Genomic DNA, 21,506 nt, shown 5'->3' with positions numbered 1-21,506 from the left:
AGCGAGAGAGACAGAGAGAGAGACAGAGAGAGAGAGAGAGAGAGAGAGCTATAGAGAGAGAGAGAGACAGAGAGAGAGGGACAGAGAGGGAGACAGAGAGAGAGAGAGAGCTATAGAGAGAGAGAGAGACAGAGAGAGAGGGACAGAGAGAGAGACAGAGAGAGAGAGACAGAGAGAGAGAGACAGAGAGAGAGAGAGAGGGACAGAGAGAGACAGAGAGAGAGAGACAGAGAGAGAGGGACAGAGAGAGAGACAGAGAGAGAGAGACAGAGCCAGAGAGACAGAGAGAGAGAGAGACAGAGAGAGAGAGAGAGAGACAGAGCGAGAGAGACAGAGAGAGAGAGAGACAGAGAGAGAGAGAGATTGCTTCTCACCTTTCCAATGATGCTGCCGACTTCCTGCAAAAGGAAACAAAAGTAAATGTCACCATATTGATTTAATCCTGTCCATTCCCAGGACACTGTATGTCTGTCTGGTGTCATCTGACTGATGTCATCTGTCTGTCTGTCTGTTGTCTGTCTGTTGGTCCATCTGTTATTTGTCTGTTTGAGGATTGTACCAGGTTGTGTGTGTGTGTGTGTGTGTGTGTGTGTGTGTGTGTGTGTGTGTGTGTGTGTGTGTGTGTGTGTGTGTGTGTGTGTGTGTGTGTGTGCATGTGTGTGTGTGTGCACATGTTTGTCTTTGTGTGTGTGTGACGTACCTTTTCTGTGCATGAGAAGCAATAGTGTGACGGTGCGGTGTTCTGTATTAACAGAATGAGTCCGTGTGAGTGTGTATCTGTCATAAGCATGCCTGTGTGAGAGACTAGGGGCTGTGGATGTTTGTCAGACGGTTAATGTCATAGAAAACATTGCCGGTCTCACGGTAATCAAATCAAATCAAATCACATTTATTTATATAGCCCTTCGTACATCAGCTGATATCTCAAAGTGCTGTACAGAAACCAACCCAGCACGGCTAGCTCAGCACGGCTAGCTCAGCACGGCTAGCTCAGCACGGCTAGCTTAGCACGGCTAGCTTAGCACGGCTAGCTTAGCACGGCTAGCTTAGCACGGCTGTACAGTAATCGATTGTTAATTAACATAAACATGTTTAGCATCTCCAGGCCTCCATACATACAATCTGCATACAAGCCGCTGATTTAAAAAACATTTTTTAAAGTTGAATGAATCAATTGAATATACACCATCACAATAAATCCATTATTTATTATAGGCAGGTCTAAAGAAACATGAAATGAACAAAATGTCTTTCAGCAGAACAGAATATGAGCCAGCCTACTGTGTTATCTGGTTGTGCTCCATGTCATAGGCTGTAGGCTTGTTCATTTAGCAGACAAGATATGCTTATAAGTCCCGTGCCAATATTTAATATTATATGATTTTATAGGAAGAAGGATATAATTGAACTGAACTGAATAAAATACAAAATGATATTTTTCTCATTCCGGAGTGAGAGTGGGCATATGAAGTGGCTACGTTGAGCATAAAAAGGACATTTGATACAGGTCCTATATGACTTAGGGTTATTTGGCAACTTTAGTTTTAAATGATATACAGGTCCTATATGCTAGACTTAGGGTTATTTGGCAACTTTAGTTTTAAATGATATACAGGTCCTATATGCTAGACTTAGGGTTATTTGGCAACTTTAGTTTTAAATGATATACAGGTCCTATATGCTAGACTTAGGGTTATTTGGCAACTTTAGTTTTAAATGATATACAGGTCCTATATGCTAGACTTAGGGTTATTTGGCAACTTTAGTTTTAAATGATATACAGGTCCTAATGCTTTAGGGTTTTAAACTTTAGTTTTAAATGATATACAGGTCCTATATGCTAGACTTAGGGTTATTTGGCAACTTTAGTTTTAAATGATATACAGGTCCTATATGCTAGACTTGGGGTTATTTGGCAACTTTAGTTTTAAATGATATACAGGTCCTATATGCTAGACTTGGGGTTATTTGGCAACTTTAGTTTTAAATGATATACAGGTCCTATATGCTAGACTTAGGGTTATTTGGCAACTTTAGTTTTAAATGATATAGAGGAGGATATAGAGGATAGAGGAGGCAGGTAGCCTAGTGGTTAGAGGAGGCAGGTAGCCTAGTGGTTAGAGAGGCAGGTAGCCTAGTGGTTATAAAGGCAGGTAGCCTAGTGGTTAGAGGATGCAGGTAGCCTAGTGGTTAGAGGAGGCAGGTAGTCTAGTGATTAGAGGAGGCAGGTAGTCTAGTGGTTAGAGGAGGCAGGTAGTCTAGTGGTTAGAGGAGACAGGTAGTCTAGTGGTTAGAGGACGCAGGTAGCCTAGTGGTTAGAGGAGGCAGGTAGCCTAGTGGTTAGAGAGGCAGGTAGCCTAGTGGTTAGAGAGGCAGGTAGCCTAGTGGTTAGAGGAGGCAGGTAGCCTAGTGGTTAGAGGAGGCAGGTAGTCTAGTGATTAGAGGAGGCAGGTAGTCTAGTGGTTAGAGGAGGCAGGTAGTCTAGTGGTTAGAGGAGGCAGGTAGTCTAGTGGTTAGAGGACGCAGGTAGCCTAGTGGTTAGAGGCAGGTAGCCTAGTGGTTAGAGGAGGCAGGTAGCCTAGTGGTTAGAGGAGGCAGGTAGTCTAGTGGTTAGAGGAGGCAGGTAGTCTAGTGGTTAGAGGAGGCAGGTAGCCTAGTGGATAGAGGAGGCAGGTAGTCTAGTGGTTAGAGGAGGCAGGTAGTCTAGTGGTTAGAGGAGGCAGGTAGTCTAGTGGTTAGAGGAGGCAGGTAGCCTAGTGGATAGAGGAGGCAGGTAGTCTAGTGGTTAGAGGAGGCAGGTAGCCTAGTAGATAGAGGAGGCAGGTAGTCTAGTGGTTAGAGGAGGCAGGTAGCCTAGTGGATAGAGGAGGCAGGTAGTCTAGTGGTTAGAGGAGGCAGGTAGCCTAGTGGATAGAGGAGGCAGGTAGTCTAGTGGATAGAGGAGGCAGGTAGCCTAGTGGATAGAGGAGGCAGGTAGCCTAGTGGTAAGAGGAGGCAGGTAGCCTAGTGGATAGAGGAGGCAGGTAGCCTAGTGGTTAGAGGAGGCAGGTAGCCTAGTGGATAGAGGAGGCAGGTAGTCTAGTGGATAGAGGAGGCAGGTAGCCTAGTGGATAGAGGAGGCAGGTAGCCTAGTGGATAGAGGAGGCAGGTAGCCTAGTGGATAGAGGAGGCAGGTAGCCTAGTGGATAGAGGAGGCAGGTAGTCTAGTGGTTAGAGGAGGCAGGTAGCCTAGTGGATAGAGGAGGCAGGTAGTCTAGTGGTTAGAGGAGGCAGGTAGTCTAGTGGTTAGAGGAGGCAGGTAGTCTAGTGGTTAGAGGAGGCAGGTAGTCTAGTGGTTAGAGGCAGGTAGCCTAGTGGTTAGAGGAGGCAGGTAGTCTAGTGGTTAGAGGAGGCAGGTAGTCTAGTGGTTAGAGGAGGCAGGTAGTCTAGTGGTTAGAGGAGGCAGGTAGCCTAGTGGTTAGAGGCAGGTAGCCTAGTGGTTAGAGGAGGCAGGTAGTCTAGTGGTTAGTGGAGGCAGGTAGTCTAGTGGTTAGAGGAGGCAGGTAGTCTAGTGGTTAGAGGAGGCAGGTAGTCTAGTGGTTAGAGGAGGCAGGTAGTCTAGTGGTTAGAGGAGGCAGGTAGCCTAGTGGTTAGAGGAGGCAGGTAGCCTAGTGGTTAGAGGAGGCAGGTAGCCTAGTGGTTAGAGGATGCAGGTAGCCTAGTGGTTAGAGGAGGCAGGTAGCCTAGTGGTTAGAGGAGGCAGGTAGCCTAAAGAGTGGTTAGAGGAGGCAGGTAGCCTAGTGGTTAGAGGAGGCAGGTAGTCTAGTGGTTAGAGGAGGCAGGTAGCCTAGTGGTTAGAGGAGGCAGGTAGCCTAGTGGATAGAGGAGGCAGGTAGCCTAGTGGTTAGAGGAGGCAGGTAGCCTAGTGGATAGAGGAGGCAGGTAGTCTAGTGGATAGAGGAGGCAGGTAGCCTAGTGGATATAGGAGGCAGGTAGCCTAGTGGATAGAGGACGCAGGTAGCCTAGTGGATAGAGGAGGCAGGTAGCCTAGTGGATAGAGGAGGCAGGTAGTCTAGTGGTTAGAGGAGGCAGGTAGTCTAGTGGTTAGAGGCAGGTAGCCTAGTGGTTAGAGGAGGCAGGTATTCTAGTGGTTAGAGGAGGCAGGTAGTCTAGTGGTTAGAGGAGGCAGGTAGTCTAGTGGTTAGAGGAGGCAGGTAGCCTAGTGGTTAGAGGCAGGTAGCCTAGTGGTTAGAGGAGGCAGGTAGTCTAGTGGTTAGAGGAGGCAGGTAGTCTAGTGGTTAGAGGAGGCAGGTAGTCTAGTGGTTAGAGGAGGCAGGTAGTCTAGTGGTTAGAGGAGGCAGGTAGTCTAGTGGTTAGAGGAGGCAGGTAGTCTAGTGGTTAGAGGAGGCAGGTAGCCTAGTGGTTAGAGGAGGCAGGTAGCCTAGTGGTTAGAGGAGGCAGGTAGCCTAGTGGTTAGAGGAGGCAGGTAGCCTAGTGGTTAGAGGAGGCAGGTAGCCTAGTGGTTAGAGGAGGCAGGTAGCCTAGTGGTTAGAGGAGGCAGGTAGTCTAGTGGTTAGAGGAGGCAGGTAGCCTAGTGGTTAGAGGAGGCAGGTAGCCTAGTGGTTAGAGGAGGCAGGTAGTCTAGTGGTTAGAGGAGGCAGGTAGTCTAGTGGTTAGAGGAGGCAGGTAGTCTAGTGGTTAGAGGAGGCAGGTAGTCTAGTGGTTAGAGGAGGCAGGTAGTCTAGTGGTTAGAGGAGGCAGGTAGTCTAGTGGTTAGAGGAGGCAGGTAGCCTAGTGGTTAGAGGAGGCAGGTAGCCTAGTGGTTAGAGGAGGCAGGTAGCCTAGTGGTTAGAGGAGGCAGGTAGCCTAGTGGTTAGAGGAGGCAGGTAGCCTAGTGGTTAGAGGAGGCAGGTAGCCTAGTGGTTAGAGGAGGCAGGTAGTCTAGTGGTTAGAGGAGGCAGGTAGCCTAGTGGTTAGAGGAGGCAGGTAGCCTAGTGGTTAGAGGAGGCAGGTAGTCTAGTGGTTAGAGGAGGCAGGTAGCCTAGTGGTTAGAGGAGGCAGGTAGTCTGGTGGTTAGAGAGGCAGGTAGTCTGGTGGTTAGAGGAGGCAGGTAGTCTAGTGGTTAGAGGAGGCAGGTAGCCTAGTGGTTAGAGGAGGCAGGTAGTCTAGTGGTTAGAGGAGGCAGGTAGTCTAGTGGTTAGAGGAGGCAGGTAGTCTAGTGGTTAGAGGAGGCAGGTAGCCTAGTGGTTAGAGGAGGCAGGTAGTCTAGTGGTTAGAGGAGGCAGGTAGTCTAGTGGTTAGAGGAGGCAGGTAGTCTAGTGGTTAGAGGAGGCAGGTAGCCTAGTGGTTAGAGGAGGCAGGTAGCCTAGTGGTTAGAGGAGGCAGGTAGCTTAGTGGTTAGAGGAGGCAGGTAGCCTAGTGTTTAGATGAGGCAGGTAGCCTAGTGATTAGAGGAGGCAGGTAGCCTAGTGGTTAGAGGAGGCAGGTAGCCTAGTGGTTAGAGGAGGCAGGTAGCCTAGTGGTTAGAGAGGCAGGTAGCCTAGTGGTTAGAGAGGCAGGTAGCCTAGTGGTTAGAGGAGGCAGGTAGCCTAGTGGTCAGAGGAGGCAGGTAGTCTAGTGATTAGAGGAGGCAGGTAGTCTAGTGGTTAGAGGAGGCAGGTAGTCTAGTGGTTAGAGGAGGCAGGTAGTCTAGTGGTTAGAGGACGCAGGTAGCCTAGTGGTTAGAGGAGGCAGGTAACCTAGTGGTTAGAGAGGCAGGTAGCCTAGTGGTTAGAGAGGCAGGTAGCCTAGTGGTTAGAGGAGGCAGGTAGCCTAGTGGTTAGAGGAGGCAGGTAGCCTAGTGGTAAGAGGAGGCAGGTAGCCTAGTGGATAGAGGAGGCAGGTAGTCTAGTGGTTAGAGGAGGCAGGTAGCCTAGTGGATAGAGGAGGCAGGTAGTCTAGTGGATAGAGGAGGCAGGTAGCCTAGTGGATAGAGGAGGCAGGTAGTCTAGTGGTTAGAGGAGGCAGGTAGCCTAGTGGATAGCGGAGGCAGGTAGTCTAGTGGTTAGAGGAGACAGTTAGTCTAGTGGTTAGAGGAGGCAGGTAGTCTAGTGGTTAGAGGCAGGTAGCCTAGTGGTTAGAGGAGGCAGGTAGTCTAGTGGTTAGAGGAGGCAGGTAGTCTAGTGGTTAGAGGAGGCAGGTAGCCTATTGGTTAGAGGCAGGTAACCTAGTGGTTAGAGGAGGCAGGTAGTCTAGTGGTTAGAGGAGGCAGGTAGTCTAGTGGTTAGAGGAGGCAGGTAGTCTAGTGGTTAGAGGAGGCAGGTAGTCTAGTGGTTAGAGGAGGCAGGTAGTCTAGTGGTTAGAGGAGGCAGGTAGTCTAGTGGTTAGAGGAGGCAGGTAGCCTAGTGGTTAGAGGAGGCAGGTAGCCTAGTGGTTAGAGGAGGCAGGTAGCCTAGTGGTTAGAGGAGGCAGGTAGCCTAGTGGTTAGAGGAGGCAGGTAGCCTAGTGGTTAGAGGAGGCAGGTAGCCTAGTGGTTAGAGGAGGCAGGTAGTCTAGTGGTTAGAGAGGCAGGTAGTCTGGTGGTTAGAGGAGGCAGGTAGTCTAGTGGTTAGAGGAGGCAGGTAGCCTAGTGGTTAGAGGAGGCAGGTAGTCTAGTGGTTAGAGGAGGCAGGTAGTCTAGTGGTTAGAGGAGGCAGGTAGTCTAGTGGTTAGAGGAGGCAGGTAGCCTAGTGGTTAGAGGAGGCAGGTAGTCTAGTGGTTAGAGGAGGCAGGTAGTCTAGTGGTTAGAGGAGGCAGGTAGTCTAGTGGTTAGAGGAGGCAGGTAGCCTAGTGGTTAGAGGAGGCAGGTAGCCTAGTGGTTAGAGGAGGCAGGTAGCTTAGTTGTTAGAGGAGGCAGGTAGCCTAGTGGTTAGAGGAGGCAGGTAGCCTAGTGGTTAGAGGAGGTAGGTAGCTTAGTTGTTAGAGGAGGCAGGTAGCTTAGTTGTTAGAGCATTGGGCCAGTACCCGAAAGGTTGCTGGATCGAATCCCTGAGCTGACAAGAAAAAAAACTGCTGTTCTGCCCCTAAAGAAGATATCTTAAATGTGTTGTTTTTCTGCCGTGGCTATGTATTGTATAAGGGGCATAATTATTATTTTAAACTCGTTTTGAATTTATTTCAGATGTTTTGAATGAATCATCACCTTAGAAAGCAGCTGTCCATTTTGTTGTGTTTGGCTTTGAAACAACATCCACAACAACCACGTTTTCCCCACTCAGTTTCAACCTGTTATTGAACCTCTTTCTTCACGTGTATCGATCACAGTGAGGTGAGTTTTAAAAGAATGATACTGTTTTGATGATAAGTGTTTTGATGTGATTTTCCATCTCATTTGCATTGATGTCAGAGAGGTTAGAGGGACAATAGAGCCCTGAGTACCAGGCCATTAGCGACCTGATGATCGTTAGTGAGTTGTCCAGAGTGCATAAATGGAGATTACCATGACTCAACGGTCAAGTAGAATTTCACTGCGGTTGTGTCTCATGACTGCTGGTGTGGCAGTAATACGGTCACCGCAACAGCCAATGTGAGACCTACCTTTCCGTGCATGAGGAGCCGTAGCGTGAGGGTGACGTTCATGCCCCCCTCTTCAAAGTCCTGCTCACAGTTCATGTTGATGTGGGAATGAGACACAGGTAGACGCATGGAAGATGCTCTATAGACAGACAGACAGACAGACTCTCAGGGTGAAGGTGGGTTCTCTCTCTCCTCACAGCTCTCTGTAGGGACACACAGGAAGAATAAAACATTGATATCATTGATTAACGGTAATTTATTGTTACGACAAGGCATCCCAGCAAACTGAACAACTAGATTATTTTCCGAAAAAGAAAAACAAGGAATACATTTATATCACCCGTATACATAGAAATACAACCAGCCACTTGAACATAGCCATTCAATGTACGTCGGCGACAAGCTTTAACATACTGTCACACTCTGATCTGTTTCAGCTGTCTTAGTGCTTGTCTCCACCCCCCTCCAGGTGTGGCCCATCTGCCTCATTATCCCCTGTGTATTTATACATGTGTTCTCTGTTTGTCTGTTGCCAGTTGGTTTTGTTTCGTGAAGTCTACCAGCGGTTTTCCCCTTGCTGCTGTCTTTCTCTAGTTCCTGTTTTCCCGGTTTTTAACATTTCTGCCTGCCCTGACCCTGATCCTGATCCTGCCTGTCGTTTTTTACCTTTCGGACTCTGTTCTGGATTAATGACCTCTGCCTGCCCTTGACCTGTCACTTGTCTGCCCCCCTGTTTTTGTAATAAACGTTTGTTACTTTGAAACGGTCTGCATCTGGGTCTCCTGAGCTGTGACACAGAGAGAGAAACAGACCATTACATTGTTGTGGGAGCTGGGCCCAGAGTTGAGTCTTAATCTAACGACGGGGACGATGGGTATCTTCTCAAACTCCTCTGCATAACGACGGGAACGATGGGTATCTTCTCAAACTCCTCTGCATAACGACGGGGACGATGGGTATCTTCTCAAACTCCTCTGCATAACGACGGGAACGATGGGTATCTTCTCAAACTCCTCTGCATAACGACGGGGACGACAAACACAATGGTTGAAGTGCCTTATGCCTTTCTAACAGCAAGGTAATTGTAGGTTTCATGAACAAGCTCCTTTTTGTTTCAGAGACAGGACCGACAACTAGGTAGGAGGCATTATACTAGGTAGGAAGTAGGAGGCGTGACACCATGATAAACAGAGATACCCTGATACCATGATACAGTGGCTTGTGAAAGTATTCACCCCCCTGGGCATTTTTCCTATTTTGTTGCCTTACAACCTGGAATTAAAATATATAATTTTTTTTGGGGGGGGGTTGTATCATTTAATTTACATAGCATGCCGACCACTTTGAAGATACTAAATATTTTTTTGGGGGGTTGTATCATTTAATTTACATAACATGCCGACCACTTTGAAGATACTAAATATTTTTTGAAGATACTAAATATTTTTTTTTGGGGGTTGTATCATTTAATTTACATAACATGCCGACCACTTTGAAGATACTAAATATTTTCATTTTTTGGGGGGTTGTATCATTTAATTTACATAACATGCCGACCACTTTGAAGATACTAAATATTTTTTTGGGGGGTTTGTATCATTTAATTTACATAACATGCCGACCACTTTGAAGATACTAAATATTTTTTTGTATCATTTAATTTACATAACATGCCGACCACTTTGAAGATACTAAATATTTTTTTTTTTGGGTGGGTTTGTATCATTTAATTTACATAACATGCCGACCACTTTGAAGATACTAAATATTTTTTATTCAGAATAAAACAAGAAATAATACGTATAAACTGAAAACTTGAGCGTAACTATTATATTTATTATTATAAACTATTCACCCCCCCCCAAAAGTCAATACTTTGCAGAGACATCTTTTGCAGCAATTACAGCTGCATGTCTCATAGGGTATGTCTCTATAAGCTTAGCACATCTAAGCAAATGAGGCTATTAGGCACATTAGGTTACTCTGGTTGCTTGGTCTTCATGGTGCCCCTTGCTTTAGTGGTGTTGCGTACTCTGGGGCCTTTCAGAACATGTGTATATATACTGAGATCATGTGATAGATCTTGTGACACTTAGATTGCACACAGGTGGACTTTATTTAACTAATTATGTGACTTCTGAAGGTAATTGGTTGCACCTGATCTTATTTAAGGGCTTCACAGCAGAGGGGGTGAATACATATGCACACACCACTTCTCAAACAGAGATACCCTGATACCATGATAAACAGACATTATACTCTGATACCATGATAAACAGAGATACCCTGATACCATGATTAACATACATTATACCCTGATACCATGATAAACAGAGATACCCTGATACCATGATAAACAGAGATACCCTGATACCATGATTAACATACATTATACCCTGATACCATGATAAACAGAGATACCCTGATACCATGATAAACAGAGATACCCTGATACCATGATAATCAGAGATACCCTGATACCATGATGTGTCTATGTGTCTATAATGCTGATTGGGTGCTGTAATGCCTGTGTCTATAATACTGATTGGGTGCTGTAATGTCTGTGTGTCTATAATACTGATAGGGTGCTGTGATGTCTATGTGTCTATAATACTGATTGGGTGCTGTAATGTCTATGTGTCTATAATACTGATAGGGTGCTGTGATGTCTATGTGTCTATAATACTGATAGGGTGCTGTGATGTCTATGTGTCTATAATACTGATTGGGTGCTGTGATGTCTATGTGTCTATAATGCTGATTGGGTGCTGATGTCTATGTGTCTATAATGCTGATTGGGTGCTGTGATGTCTATGTGTCTATAATGCTGATTGGGTGCTGTAATGTCTATGTGTCTATAATGCTGATTGGGTGCTGTAATGTCTATGTGTCTATAATGCTGATTGGGTGCTGTAATGTCTATGTGTCTATGTGTCTATAATGCTGATTGGGTGCTGTAATGTCTGTGTCTATAATGCTGATTGGGTGCTGTAATGTCTGTGTCTATAATACTGATTGGGTGCTGTAATGTCTGTGTCTATAATACTGATTGGGTGCTGTAATGTCTGTGTCTATAATGCTGATTGGGTGCTGTAATGTCTATGTGTCTATAATACTGATTGGGTGCTGTGATGTCTATGTGTCTATAATGCTGATTGGGTGCTGTTTCCATGGCCATGTGACCTTTACTCAGCATTCCACGTAACAATCTACATACAGCACATGTGTATACGTCGAGGCTGTGCAGCAACGAAGAGGTCCGACCGAGCCTGTGAACATGGATTTAATTTCCAAGGAGCCAGGAGCGAACACAACAAAACAGCGCTGTGATGAAAACATGACTTGGGGGAAAAGCTGTCAAAAAACTTAAGTGGGAATTAAGTTGATCCTCTGGCCGGGACAAGTGGCTGCCGTGTGATAGATACCATCCTACAGACATCACACAGATACCATCCTACAGACAGACATCACACAGATACCATCCTACAGACAGACATCACACAGATACCATCCTACAGACAACACACAGATACCATCCTACAGACAGACATCACACAGATACCATCCTACAGACATCACACAGATACCATCCTACAGACAGACATCACATAGATACCATTCTACAGACAACACACAGATACCATCCTACAGACATCACACAGATACCATCCTACAGACATCATCCTAGAGACAACACACAGATACCATCCTACAGACATCACACAGACACCATCCTACAGACAGACAACACACAGATACAATCCTACAGACATCACACAGATACTTAGAACATCCTGCAGATAGAGTGTGTGTGTGTGCGTGTGCGTGTGTGTGTGTGTGTGTGTGTGTGTGTGTGTGTGTGTGTGGTGTCTAAGAAAGTAATTAACGTGTCAGTTGTCATGCCTGAGGAACTGCAGGTGTGGGAGAAGGGAGAGTGTGTGTGCACAGGATAACAGAGACATGCTGCTGCTTAGACACAGGGAAACACACACACACACACACGCACTTCCAGTTCTGCTTGAAAGTAGGTCACAAATGCAACGCTAGCTGGCACAAAGTCCTGGTCACGTGGTGTGAATCTGTAAAATATCCTGTTTGGGATGTTGTTTCTGGGGGGTTTCATCAGAAAGACTATGCAGCATGTTAGGAGCATGTTAGGAGCATGTTAGGAGCATGTTAGGAGCATGTTAGGAGCATGTTAGGAGCATATTAGGAGTGTCTAATTTTACAGCAAGAGTACAGTAGGAGTCTGATTAGATTTACAAGCCATCTCAATCCCAGTCCATCTCAGTCCATCTCAATCGCAGTCCATCTCAGGCCATCTCAATCCCAGTCCATCTCAGTCCATCTCAGGCCATCTTAGTCCATCCCAGGCCATCTCAATTCATTCCAGTCCATCTCAATTCATCCCAGTCCATCTCAGTCCATCCCAGTCCATCCCAGTCCATCTCAATTTCTCCCAGTCCATCTCAATTCATCCCAGTCCATCTCAATTCACCCCAGTCCATCTCAGTCCATCTCAATTCATCCCAGTCCATCTCAATTCATCCCAGTCCATCCCAGTCCATCTCAATTTCTCCCAGTCCATCTCAATTCATCCCAGTCCATCTCAATTCATCCCAGTCCATCTCAATTCATCCCAGTTCATCCCAGTCCATCTCAATTCATCCCAGTCCATCCCAGTCCATCTCAATTCATCTCATCGATGAGAACGCCTCTTTGCTCGTCACCTGTCCCCCGGTACTCCCCCAACACTCTCCCTGTCTTATCGCCCCCAACACTCTCCCTGTCTTATCAACACTCCCCTGTCTTATCGCACACTCTCCCTGTCTTATTGCTTATCGCCCCCAACACTTCCCTGTCTTACTGCCCCCAACGTTCTCCCTATCTTATCGCCCCAACACTCTCCCTGTCTTATCGCCCCCAACACTCTCCCTGTCTTAACCCCCTCTCCCTATCTTCTCTCCCCTTCTCTCCCCCAACCCTCTCCCTGTCTTCTCACCCCCAACCCTCTCCCTGTCTTCTCTCCCCCAACACTCTCCCTGTCTTCTCTCCCCCAACCCTCTCCCTGTCTTCTCTCCCCTGCAACCATCTCCTTGTCTTCTCTCCCCCAACACTCTCCCTGTCTTATCGCCCCCCAACCCTCTCCCTGTCTTCTCTCCCCCAACCCTCTCCCTGTCTTCTCTCCCCCAAACCCTCTCCCTGTCTTCTCTCCCCCCAACACTCTCCCTGTCTTCTCTCCCCCAACCTCTCCCTGTCTTATCGCCCCACCAAACCTCTCCCTGTCTTCTCTCCCCCAACCCTCTCCCTGTCTTCTCCCCCCAACCATCTCCCTTGTCTTCTCTCCCCCAACAACACTCTCCCTGTCTTCTCTCCCCCCAACCCTCTCCCTGTCTTCTCTCCCCCTCAACACTCTCCCTGTCTTCTCTCCCCCAACCATCTCCTTGTCTTCTCTCCCCCAACCATCTCCTTGTCTTCTCTCCCCCAACCCTCTCCTTGTCTTCTCTCCCCCAACCATCTCCCTGTCTTCTCTCCCCCAACCCTCTCCCTGTCTTCTCTCCCCCAACCATCTCTCTTCCTCTCCCTGTCTTCTCTCCCCCTCAACACTCTCCCTGTCTTCTCTCCCCCAACCCTTTCCCTGTCTTCTCTCCCCCAACACTCTCCCTGTCTTCTCTCCCCCAACCCTCTCCCTGTCTTCTCCCCCAACACTCTCCCTGTCTTATCGCCCCCAACCCTCTCCCTGTCTTCTCTCCCCCAACCCTCTCCCTGTCTTCTCCCCCCCAAACCTCACCTTGTCTTCTCTCCCCCCAACTCTCCCCCAACCCTCTCCCTGTATTCTCTCCCCCAACCCTCTCCCTGTCTTCTCTCCCCCAACCCTCTCCCTGTCTTTTCTCCCCCAACCCTCTCCCTGTCTTCTCTCCCCCCAACACTCTCCCTGTCTTCTCTCCCCCAACCATCTCCCTGTATTCTCTCCCCCAACCATCTCCTTGTTTGCCCCCTTCCCTCTCACTGATTAAATATTCTCCCTAATGAAGAACAATTGGCCCAGACTAAATTAACACGTCCTCCTATAGTTACAGGTCAAGTAGAGCATTTGCTCCTGTCAGGCTGTGTGCCTGTTTGTGTGCGTGTGTGCGCGCGCGCGCGTGTGTGTGTGTATGTGTGTGTGTGCGTCTGTGTGTGCTCTGCTTATTGATGTTTTTGTGTGCTATAGTGTGTGTGCGTGCGTGCGTGTGTGCGTGTGTGTGTGTGTGTGTGTGTGTGTGTGTATGGTAGCTGTCATAAATGAGAGCACTTCAGCCACAGAATACTACTCACTCACTCACTCACTCACTCACTCACTCACTCACTCACTCCCTCACGCTCACCTCTCTGTCAACCTAACCTGTGTGTCTGTCAAAACCGTCTGTCTGCCTGTAGTGTGGCTCAGTTGGTAGAGCACTTGCAACGCCAGGGTTGTGCATTTGATTCCCGCATGGGACCAGTACGAAAATATGAGAATATATTACACTTACTATTGTAAAGACACTCTGGATAAGAGTGACTGCTTAGTGACTCAAACGTCAACCTGTCTGTCACTACAGAATCTCTATAATATAGTGTATATATTCATGTAATATAGTGGGGAATTTCCCCTCATGTTGAAAACAAAAAATGCCATTGTCCTTTATCCATCAGACAAAACCGCAGTTGTACTGGGTAACAGAGGAGAGGTGGATGGGGTTGACGTGTCCCTAATCCACACTAGCACATATATCTACTACACAGAAAGAGTCCTCCTGACGAGTCCTCCTGACCACTAATTAACAGCCTGTTAACACCATTTTATGAAGGGTAGACTAACAACACGGCCCCGAAAGGAATTGCCTCCTTTGCCTCTTGTGTCTGAGTGTCAGCATGCACACTGTACCCTTCCTCCCTGGACTCTCGCCATCCCACGCCCGTCGCCATCCCACGCCCGTCACCATCCCACGCCCGTCGCCATCCCACGCCCGTCGCCATGTCCATCGCCATCCCACGTCCGTCGCCATCCCACGTCCGTCGCCATCCCACGCCCATCGCCATCCCACGCCCATCGCCATCCCACGCCCATCGCCATCCCACGCCCATCGCCATCCCACGCCCATCGCCATCCCACGCCCATCGCCATCCTACGCCCATCGCCATCCCACGCCCAGCGGCTCTATTTGCATAAAACTGTGTGGTTTTCCATTTGTCCCTGAAGAGCATGTCTCACGTATCACGCATGGCCGCCCGGCCTGCCAGTCAAGGCCACACAACTCTAACGTGACAGGCTAGAAGCATCCTCTGCACGCTCCACAGCGAGTCAGCCAGTCAGTTAGCGAATCAGTCAGCCAGACAGTCAGTTAGTGAATCAGTCAACCAGACAGTCAGTTAGCGAATCAGTCAACCAGACAGTCAGTTAGTGAATCAGTGAGCCAGACAGTCAGTTAGTGAATCAGTCAACCAGACAGTCAGTTAGTGAATCAGTCAGCCAGACAGTCAGTTAGTGAATCAGTCAGCCAGACAGTCAGTTAGTGAATCAGTCAGCCAGACAGTCAGTTAGTGAATCAGTCAGCCAGACAGTCAGTTAGTGAATCAGTCAGCCAGACAGTCAGTTAGTGAATCAGTCAGCCAGACAGTCAGTTAGTGAATCAGTCAGCCAGACAGTCAGTTAGTGAATCAGTTAGTGAATCAGCCAGACAGTCAGTTAGTGAATCAAACAACCAGACAGTCAGTTAGTGAATCAGTCAGTCAGTTAGTGAATCCAGAGACAGTCAGTTAGTGAATCAGTCAGCCAGACAGTCAGTTAGTGAATCAGTCAGCCAGACAGTCAGTTAGTGAATCAGTCAGCCAGACAGGCAGTTAGTGAATCAGTCAGCCAGACAGTCAGTTAGTGAATCGGTCAGCCATTTAGTGAATCGGTCAGCCAGTTAGTGAATCGGTCAGCCAGTTAGTGAATCGGTCAGCCAGTTAGTGAATCGGTCAGCCAGTTAGTGAATCGGTCAGCGAGTTAGCGAATCGGTCAGCCAGTTAGCGAATCGGTCAGCCAGTTAGTGAATCGGTCAGCCAGCCAAGTCAGCTTACCAGTGGTTCCCAACTGGTGGTCCGTGATTTTACATTACTTTTCACAATGCAAAATCCTTATAATAATAATAATAACAGGTATTTCATTTGCTACAGTCACTGATATATACTGAACAAAAATACGAACGCAACATGCAACAATTTCAATGATTTTACTGAGTGACATATAAGAACATATAAGAACATATAAGAACATTTGTGAATTTAAATAAATTCATTAGGTCCAAATAATTTTGGGAGGGCTTCGGCCAACCCACTTGGGAGCCAGGCCCAGCTAATCAGAATGAGTTTTTCCCCACAAAAGGGCTTTAATTACAGACAGAAATACTCCTCAGTTTCATCAGCTGTCTGGGTGGCTGGTTTCAAACGATCCAGCAGGTGAATAAGCCGGATGTGGAGGTCCTGGGCTGACGTGGTTACACGTGGTCTGCGGTTGTGAGGCTGGTTGGACATACTGCCAATTTCTCTAAAATGATGTTGGAGGCGGCTTATGGTAGAGAAATGAATATTAAATTATCTGGCAACAGCTCTGGTGGAGATTCCTGCAGTCAGCATGCCATTTGCACGCTTCATCACAACTTGAGACATCATTGGCACTGTGTTGTGTGACAAAACTGCACCTTTTAGAGTGGCCTTTTATTGCCCCCAGCACAAGGTGTACTGTGTAATGACTATGCTGTTTAATCAGCATCTTGATTTGCCACACCTGTCAGGTGGGTGGATTATCTTGGCAAAGGAGAAATGTTCACTAACATATGCAAAGGAGAAATGTTCACTAACATATTTACGCACCAGATTTTAGAGAAATAAGCTTTTTGTGCATGTGAAACATGTCTGGGATTTTGTGTTTCAGCTCATGTGTTTATATTTTTGCTAAGTGTAAAATTACCACCAGGATATTTTATGTAAAAAAATGATATGACCCTGGTGGTCCTCAAGAGCTTTTGACTGTGATTTGGTAGTTTTTTTTCCCCTTTATTTTACTAGGCAAGTAAGAACAAATTCTTATTTTCAATGACGGCCTATGAACAGTGGGTTAACTGCCTGTTCAGGGGCGGAACAACAGATTTTGTACCTTGTGGATTTGAACTTGCAACCTTTCGGTTACTAGTCCAATGCTCTAACCACTAGGCTACACTGCTGCCCCAGTTTGGTGGTTTGGTGAGTTGGTAGTTTGGTAGTTTGGTGATTTGGTGGTTTGGTGAGTTGGTAGTTTGGTAGTTTGGTGGTTTGTAGAGTTGGTAGTTTGGTAGTTTGGTGGTTTGGTGAGTTGGTAGTTTGGTGATTTGGTAGTTTGGTAGTTTGGTGATTTGGTGGTTTGGTGAGTTGGTAGTTTGGTAGTTTGGTGGTTTGGTGAGTTGGTAGTTTGGTAGTTTGGTAGTTTGGTGGTTTGGTGAGTTGGTAGTTTGGTAGTTTGGTAGTTTGGTACAGAAAATGATGGGAAGCGCTGCTGTATAACATTTTCACACTTTTGAGCCGAGCCCGGTTGATGGAGGAGGGGTTACAGTCACATAGCTGTGATGTTAATGGGAAGTGATCGAGATGTTTGACGAGGCGATGTGTTTACTCCGTGTTGTTCTTTAGGGCAGAGGGGGGTGTAGTGTGTCCTGAGCCAGTGTTTATCCCTAAGGGTATTTATGTGTGTGTCCTAATTCTGTGTGACTGTTGGTGTGTGTAGTGTGTAGTGTGTAGTGTGTGTCTGTGTGTGTGTGTGTGTGTGTGTGTGTGTGTGTGTGTCTGTGTGTGTGTGTGTGTGTGTGTGTGTGTCTGTGTGTGTGTGTGTGTGTGTCTGTGTGTGTGTGTGTGTGTGTGTGTCTGTGTCTGTGTGTGTGTGTGTGTGTGTCCTCCAGAGAGCAGCAGATCAGAATTCTAAGGGATTATTTGCAGCCTCGGCTCAGACTGCGTCATATGGAGAAATACATGAAGCTTTCAGATGGAACGCTCTGCTACTAGGATGAGTTAACATGGCCTCTTTAGCCCTCCACACACACAAACACACACACACACATGCACACACGCACGCACGCACACACACACGCAAATCTAATTGTATTCGTCACGTGTGTTAGAAGCTGTCTCGGAGCCTGTTGGTTCGAGACCTGACGCACCGATACCGCTTGCTAGACAATAACAGAGTGGCAGTCTGTGGCTCGGCAGAGTCCTTGACGATCTTCCAGGCCTTCCTCAGACACCGCCTGGTGTAGATGTCCTAAAGGGCAGGGCTGTACTGGGCCGTTCACACAATCTTTGCAGTTGTGGGCGGTGCAGTTTCGGTACCAAAATACAAATCGAATTGTGTTTTTGTCACATGCTTGGTAAACAACAGGCATAGACTAACTTGTAACTTCAACAATGAAAAATAAAAAATACGTAATAAAATAAAAAAGGAAAATAAAGCACATAATAATAAAATGTATATTAAATACACAATGAGTAATGATAACTAGATTATACACACAGGGTACCAGTACTGAGTAATGATAACTAGTCTATACACAGACCAGTACTGAGTAATAATAACTAGTCTATACACACAGGGTACCAGTACTGAGTAATAATAACTAGTCTATACACACAGGGTACCAGTACTGAGTAATGATAACTAGTCTATATACACAGGGTACCAGTACTGAGTAATAATAACTAGTCTATATACACAGGGTACCAGTACTGAGTAATAATAACTAGTCTATACACACAGGGTACCAGTACTGAGTAATAATAACTAGTCTATATACACAGGGTACCAGTACTGAGTAATAATAACTAGTCTATACACACAGGGTACCAGTACTGAGTAATAATAACTAGTCTATACACACAGGGTACCAGTACTGAGTAATGATAACTAGTCTATATACACACAGGGTACTGAGTAATGATAATTGTCTATATACACCAGTACTGAGTAATGATAACTAGTTTATATACACAGGGTACCAGTACTGAGTAATAATAACTAGTCTATATACACAGGGTACCAGTACTGAGTAATGATAACTAGTCTATATACACAGGGTACCAGTACTGAGTAATGATAACTAGATTATATACACAGGGTACCAGTACTGAGTAATGATAACTAGATTATATACACAGGGTACCAGTACTGAGTAATGATAACTAGATTATATACACAGGGTACCAGTACTGAGTAATGATAACTAGATTATATACACAGGGTACCAGTACTGAGTAATGATAACTAGATTATATACACAGGGTACCAGTACTGAGTAATGATAACTAGATTATATACACAGGGTACCAGTACTGAGTAATGATAACTGATAACTACCAGTACTGATATACACAGGGTACCAGTACTGAGTAATGATAACTAGTTATATACACAGGGTACCAGTACTGAGTAATGATAACTAGTCTATATACACAGGGTACCAGTACTGAGTAATGATAACTAGTCTATATACACAGGGTACCAGTACTGAGTAATGATAACTAGTCTATATACACAGGGTACCAGTACTGAGTAATATAACTAGTCTATATACACAGGGTACCAGTACTGAGTAATGATAACTAGTCTATATACACAGGGTACCAGTACTGAGTAATGATAACTAGTCTATATACACAGGGTACCAGTACTGAGTAATGATAACTAGTCTATATACACAGGGTACCAGTACTGAGTAATGATAACTAGTCTATATACACAGGGTACCAGTACTGAGTAATGATAACTAGTCTATATACACAGGGTACCAGTACTGAGTAATGATAACTAGTCTATATACACAGGGTACCAGTACTGAGTAATGATAACTAGTCTATATACACAGGGTACCAGTACTGAGTAATGATAACTAGTCTATATACACAGGGTACCAGTACTGAGTAATGATAACTAGTCTATATACACAGGGTACCAGTACTGAGTAATGATAACTAGATTATATACACAGGGTACCAGTACTGAGTAATGATAACTAGATTATATACACAGGGTACCAGTACTGAGTAATGATAACTAGATTATATACACAGGGTACCAGTACTGAGTAATGATAACTAGTCTATATACACAGGGTACCAGTACTGAGTAATGATAACTAGTCTATATACACAGGGTACCAGTACTGAGTAATGATAACTAGTCTATATACACAGGGTACCAGTACTGAGTAATGATAACTAGTCTATATACACAGGGTACCAGTACTGAGTAATGATAACTAGTCTATATACACAGGGTACCAGTACTGAGTAATGATAACTAGTCTATATACACAGGGTACCAGTACTGAGTAATGATAACTAGTCTATATACACAGGGTACCAGTACTGAGTAATGATAACTAGTCTATATACACAGGGTACCAGTACTGATAATGATAACACATATACACAGGGTACCAGTACTGAGTAATGATAACTAGTCTATATACACAGGGTACCAGTACTGAGTAATGATAACTAGTCTATATACACAGGGTACCAGTACTGAGTAATGATAACTAGTCTATATACACAGGGTACCAGTACTGAGTAATGATAACTAGTCTATATACACAGGGTACCAGTACTGAGTAATGATAACTAGTCTATATACACAGGGTACCAGTACTGAGTAATGATAACTAGTCTATATACACAGGGTACCAGTACTGAGTAATGATAACTAGTCTATATACACAGGGTACCAGTACTGAGTAATGATAACTAGTCTATATACACAGGGTACCAGTACTGAGTAATGATAACTAGTCTATATACACAGGGTACCAGTACTGAGTAATGATAACTAGTCTATATACACAGGGTACCAGTACTGAGTAATGATAACTAGTTATATACACAGGGTACCAGTACTGAGTAATGATAACTAGTCTATATACACAGGGTACCAGTACTGAGTAATGATAACTAGTCTATATACACAGGGTACCAGTACTGAGTAATGATAACTAGTCTATATACACAGGGTACCAGTACTGAGTAATGATAACTAGTCTATATACACAGGGTACCAGTACTGAGTAATGATAACTAGTCTATATACACAGGGTACCAGTACTGAGTAATGATAACTAGTCTATATACACAGGGTACCAGTACTGAGTAATGATAACTAGATTATATACACAGGGTACCAGTACTGAGTAATGATAACTAGTCTATATACACAGGGTACCAGTACTGAGTAATGATAACTAGTCTATATACACAGGGTACCAGTACTGAGTAATGATAACTAGATTATATACACAGGGTACCAGTACTGAGTAATGATAACTAGTCTATATACACAGGGTACCAGTACTGAGTAATGATAACTAGTCTATATACACAGGGTACCAGTACTGAGTAATGATAACTAGTCTATATACACAGGGTACCAGTACTGAGTAATGATAACTAGTCTATATACACAGGGTACCAGTACTGAGTAATGATAACTAGTCTATATATACACAGGGTACCAGTACTGAGTAATGATAACTAGTTTATATACACAGGGTACCAGTACTGAGTAATGATAACTAGTCTATATACACAGGGTACCAGTACTGAGTAATGATAACTAGTCTATATACACAGGGTACCAGTACTGAGTAATGATAACTAGTCTATATACACAGGGTACCAGTACTGAGTAATGATAACTAGTTTATATACACAGGGTACCAGTACTGAGTAATGATAACTAGGATCTATACACAGGGTACCAGTACTGAGTAATGATAACTAGTCTATATACACAGGGTACCAGTACTGAGTAATGATAACTAGTCTATATACACAGGGTACCAGTACTGAGTAATGATAACTAGTCTATATACACAGGGTACCAGTACTGAGTAATAATAACTAGTCTATATACACAGGGTACCAGTACTGAGTAATGATAACTAGTCTATATACACAGGGTACCAGTACTG

The 21,506-nt window shown here is 45.4% G+C and overlaps 1 protein-coding gene across 1 annotated transcript in view; it reads right to left on the bottom strand.

Annotated features, from left to right (window-relative positions):
* LOC112222072 (poly(rC)-binding protein 2) overlaps positions 1 to 7,731 on the bottom strand; it is a 93,143-nt gene extending 85,412 nt beyond the window's left edge. The window contains 2 exon segments of the mRNA XM_042329726.1: positions 375 to 398; positions 7,534 to 7,731. Coding sequence (XP_042185660.1) covers positions 375 to 398; positions 7,534 to 7,641 — 132 coding nt within the window. The 5' untranslated portion in view covers positions 7,642 to 7,731.
* Positions 7,732 to 21,506: the final 13,775 nt, after the last annotated feature.

This window comes from Oncorhynchus tshawytscha, linkage group LG02, assembly GCF_018296145.1.
Source record: "Oncorhynchus tshawytscha isolate Ot180627B linkage group LG02, Otsh_v2.0, whole genome shotgun sequence".
Classification (NCBI taxonomy): domain Eukaryota; kingdom Metazoa; phylum Chordata; class Actinopteri; order Salmoniformes; family Salmonidae; genus Oncorhynchus; species Oncorhynchus tshawytscha.
The sequence above is the reverse complement of the archived record's forward strand: the minus strand, read 5'-3'. Positions and strand labels throughout refer to the sequence as shown.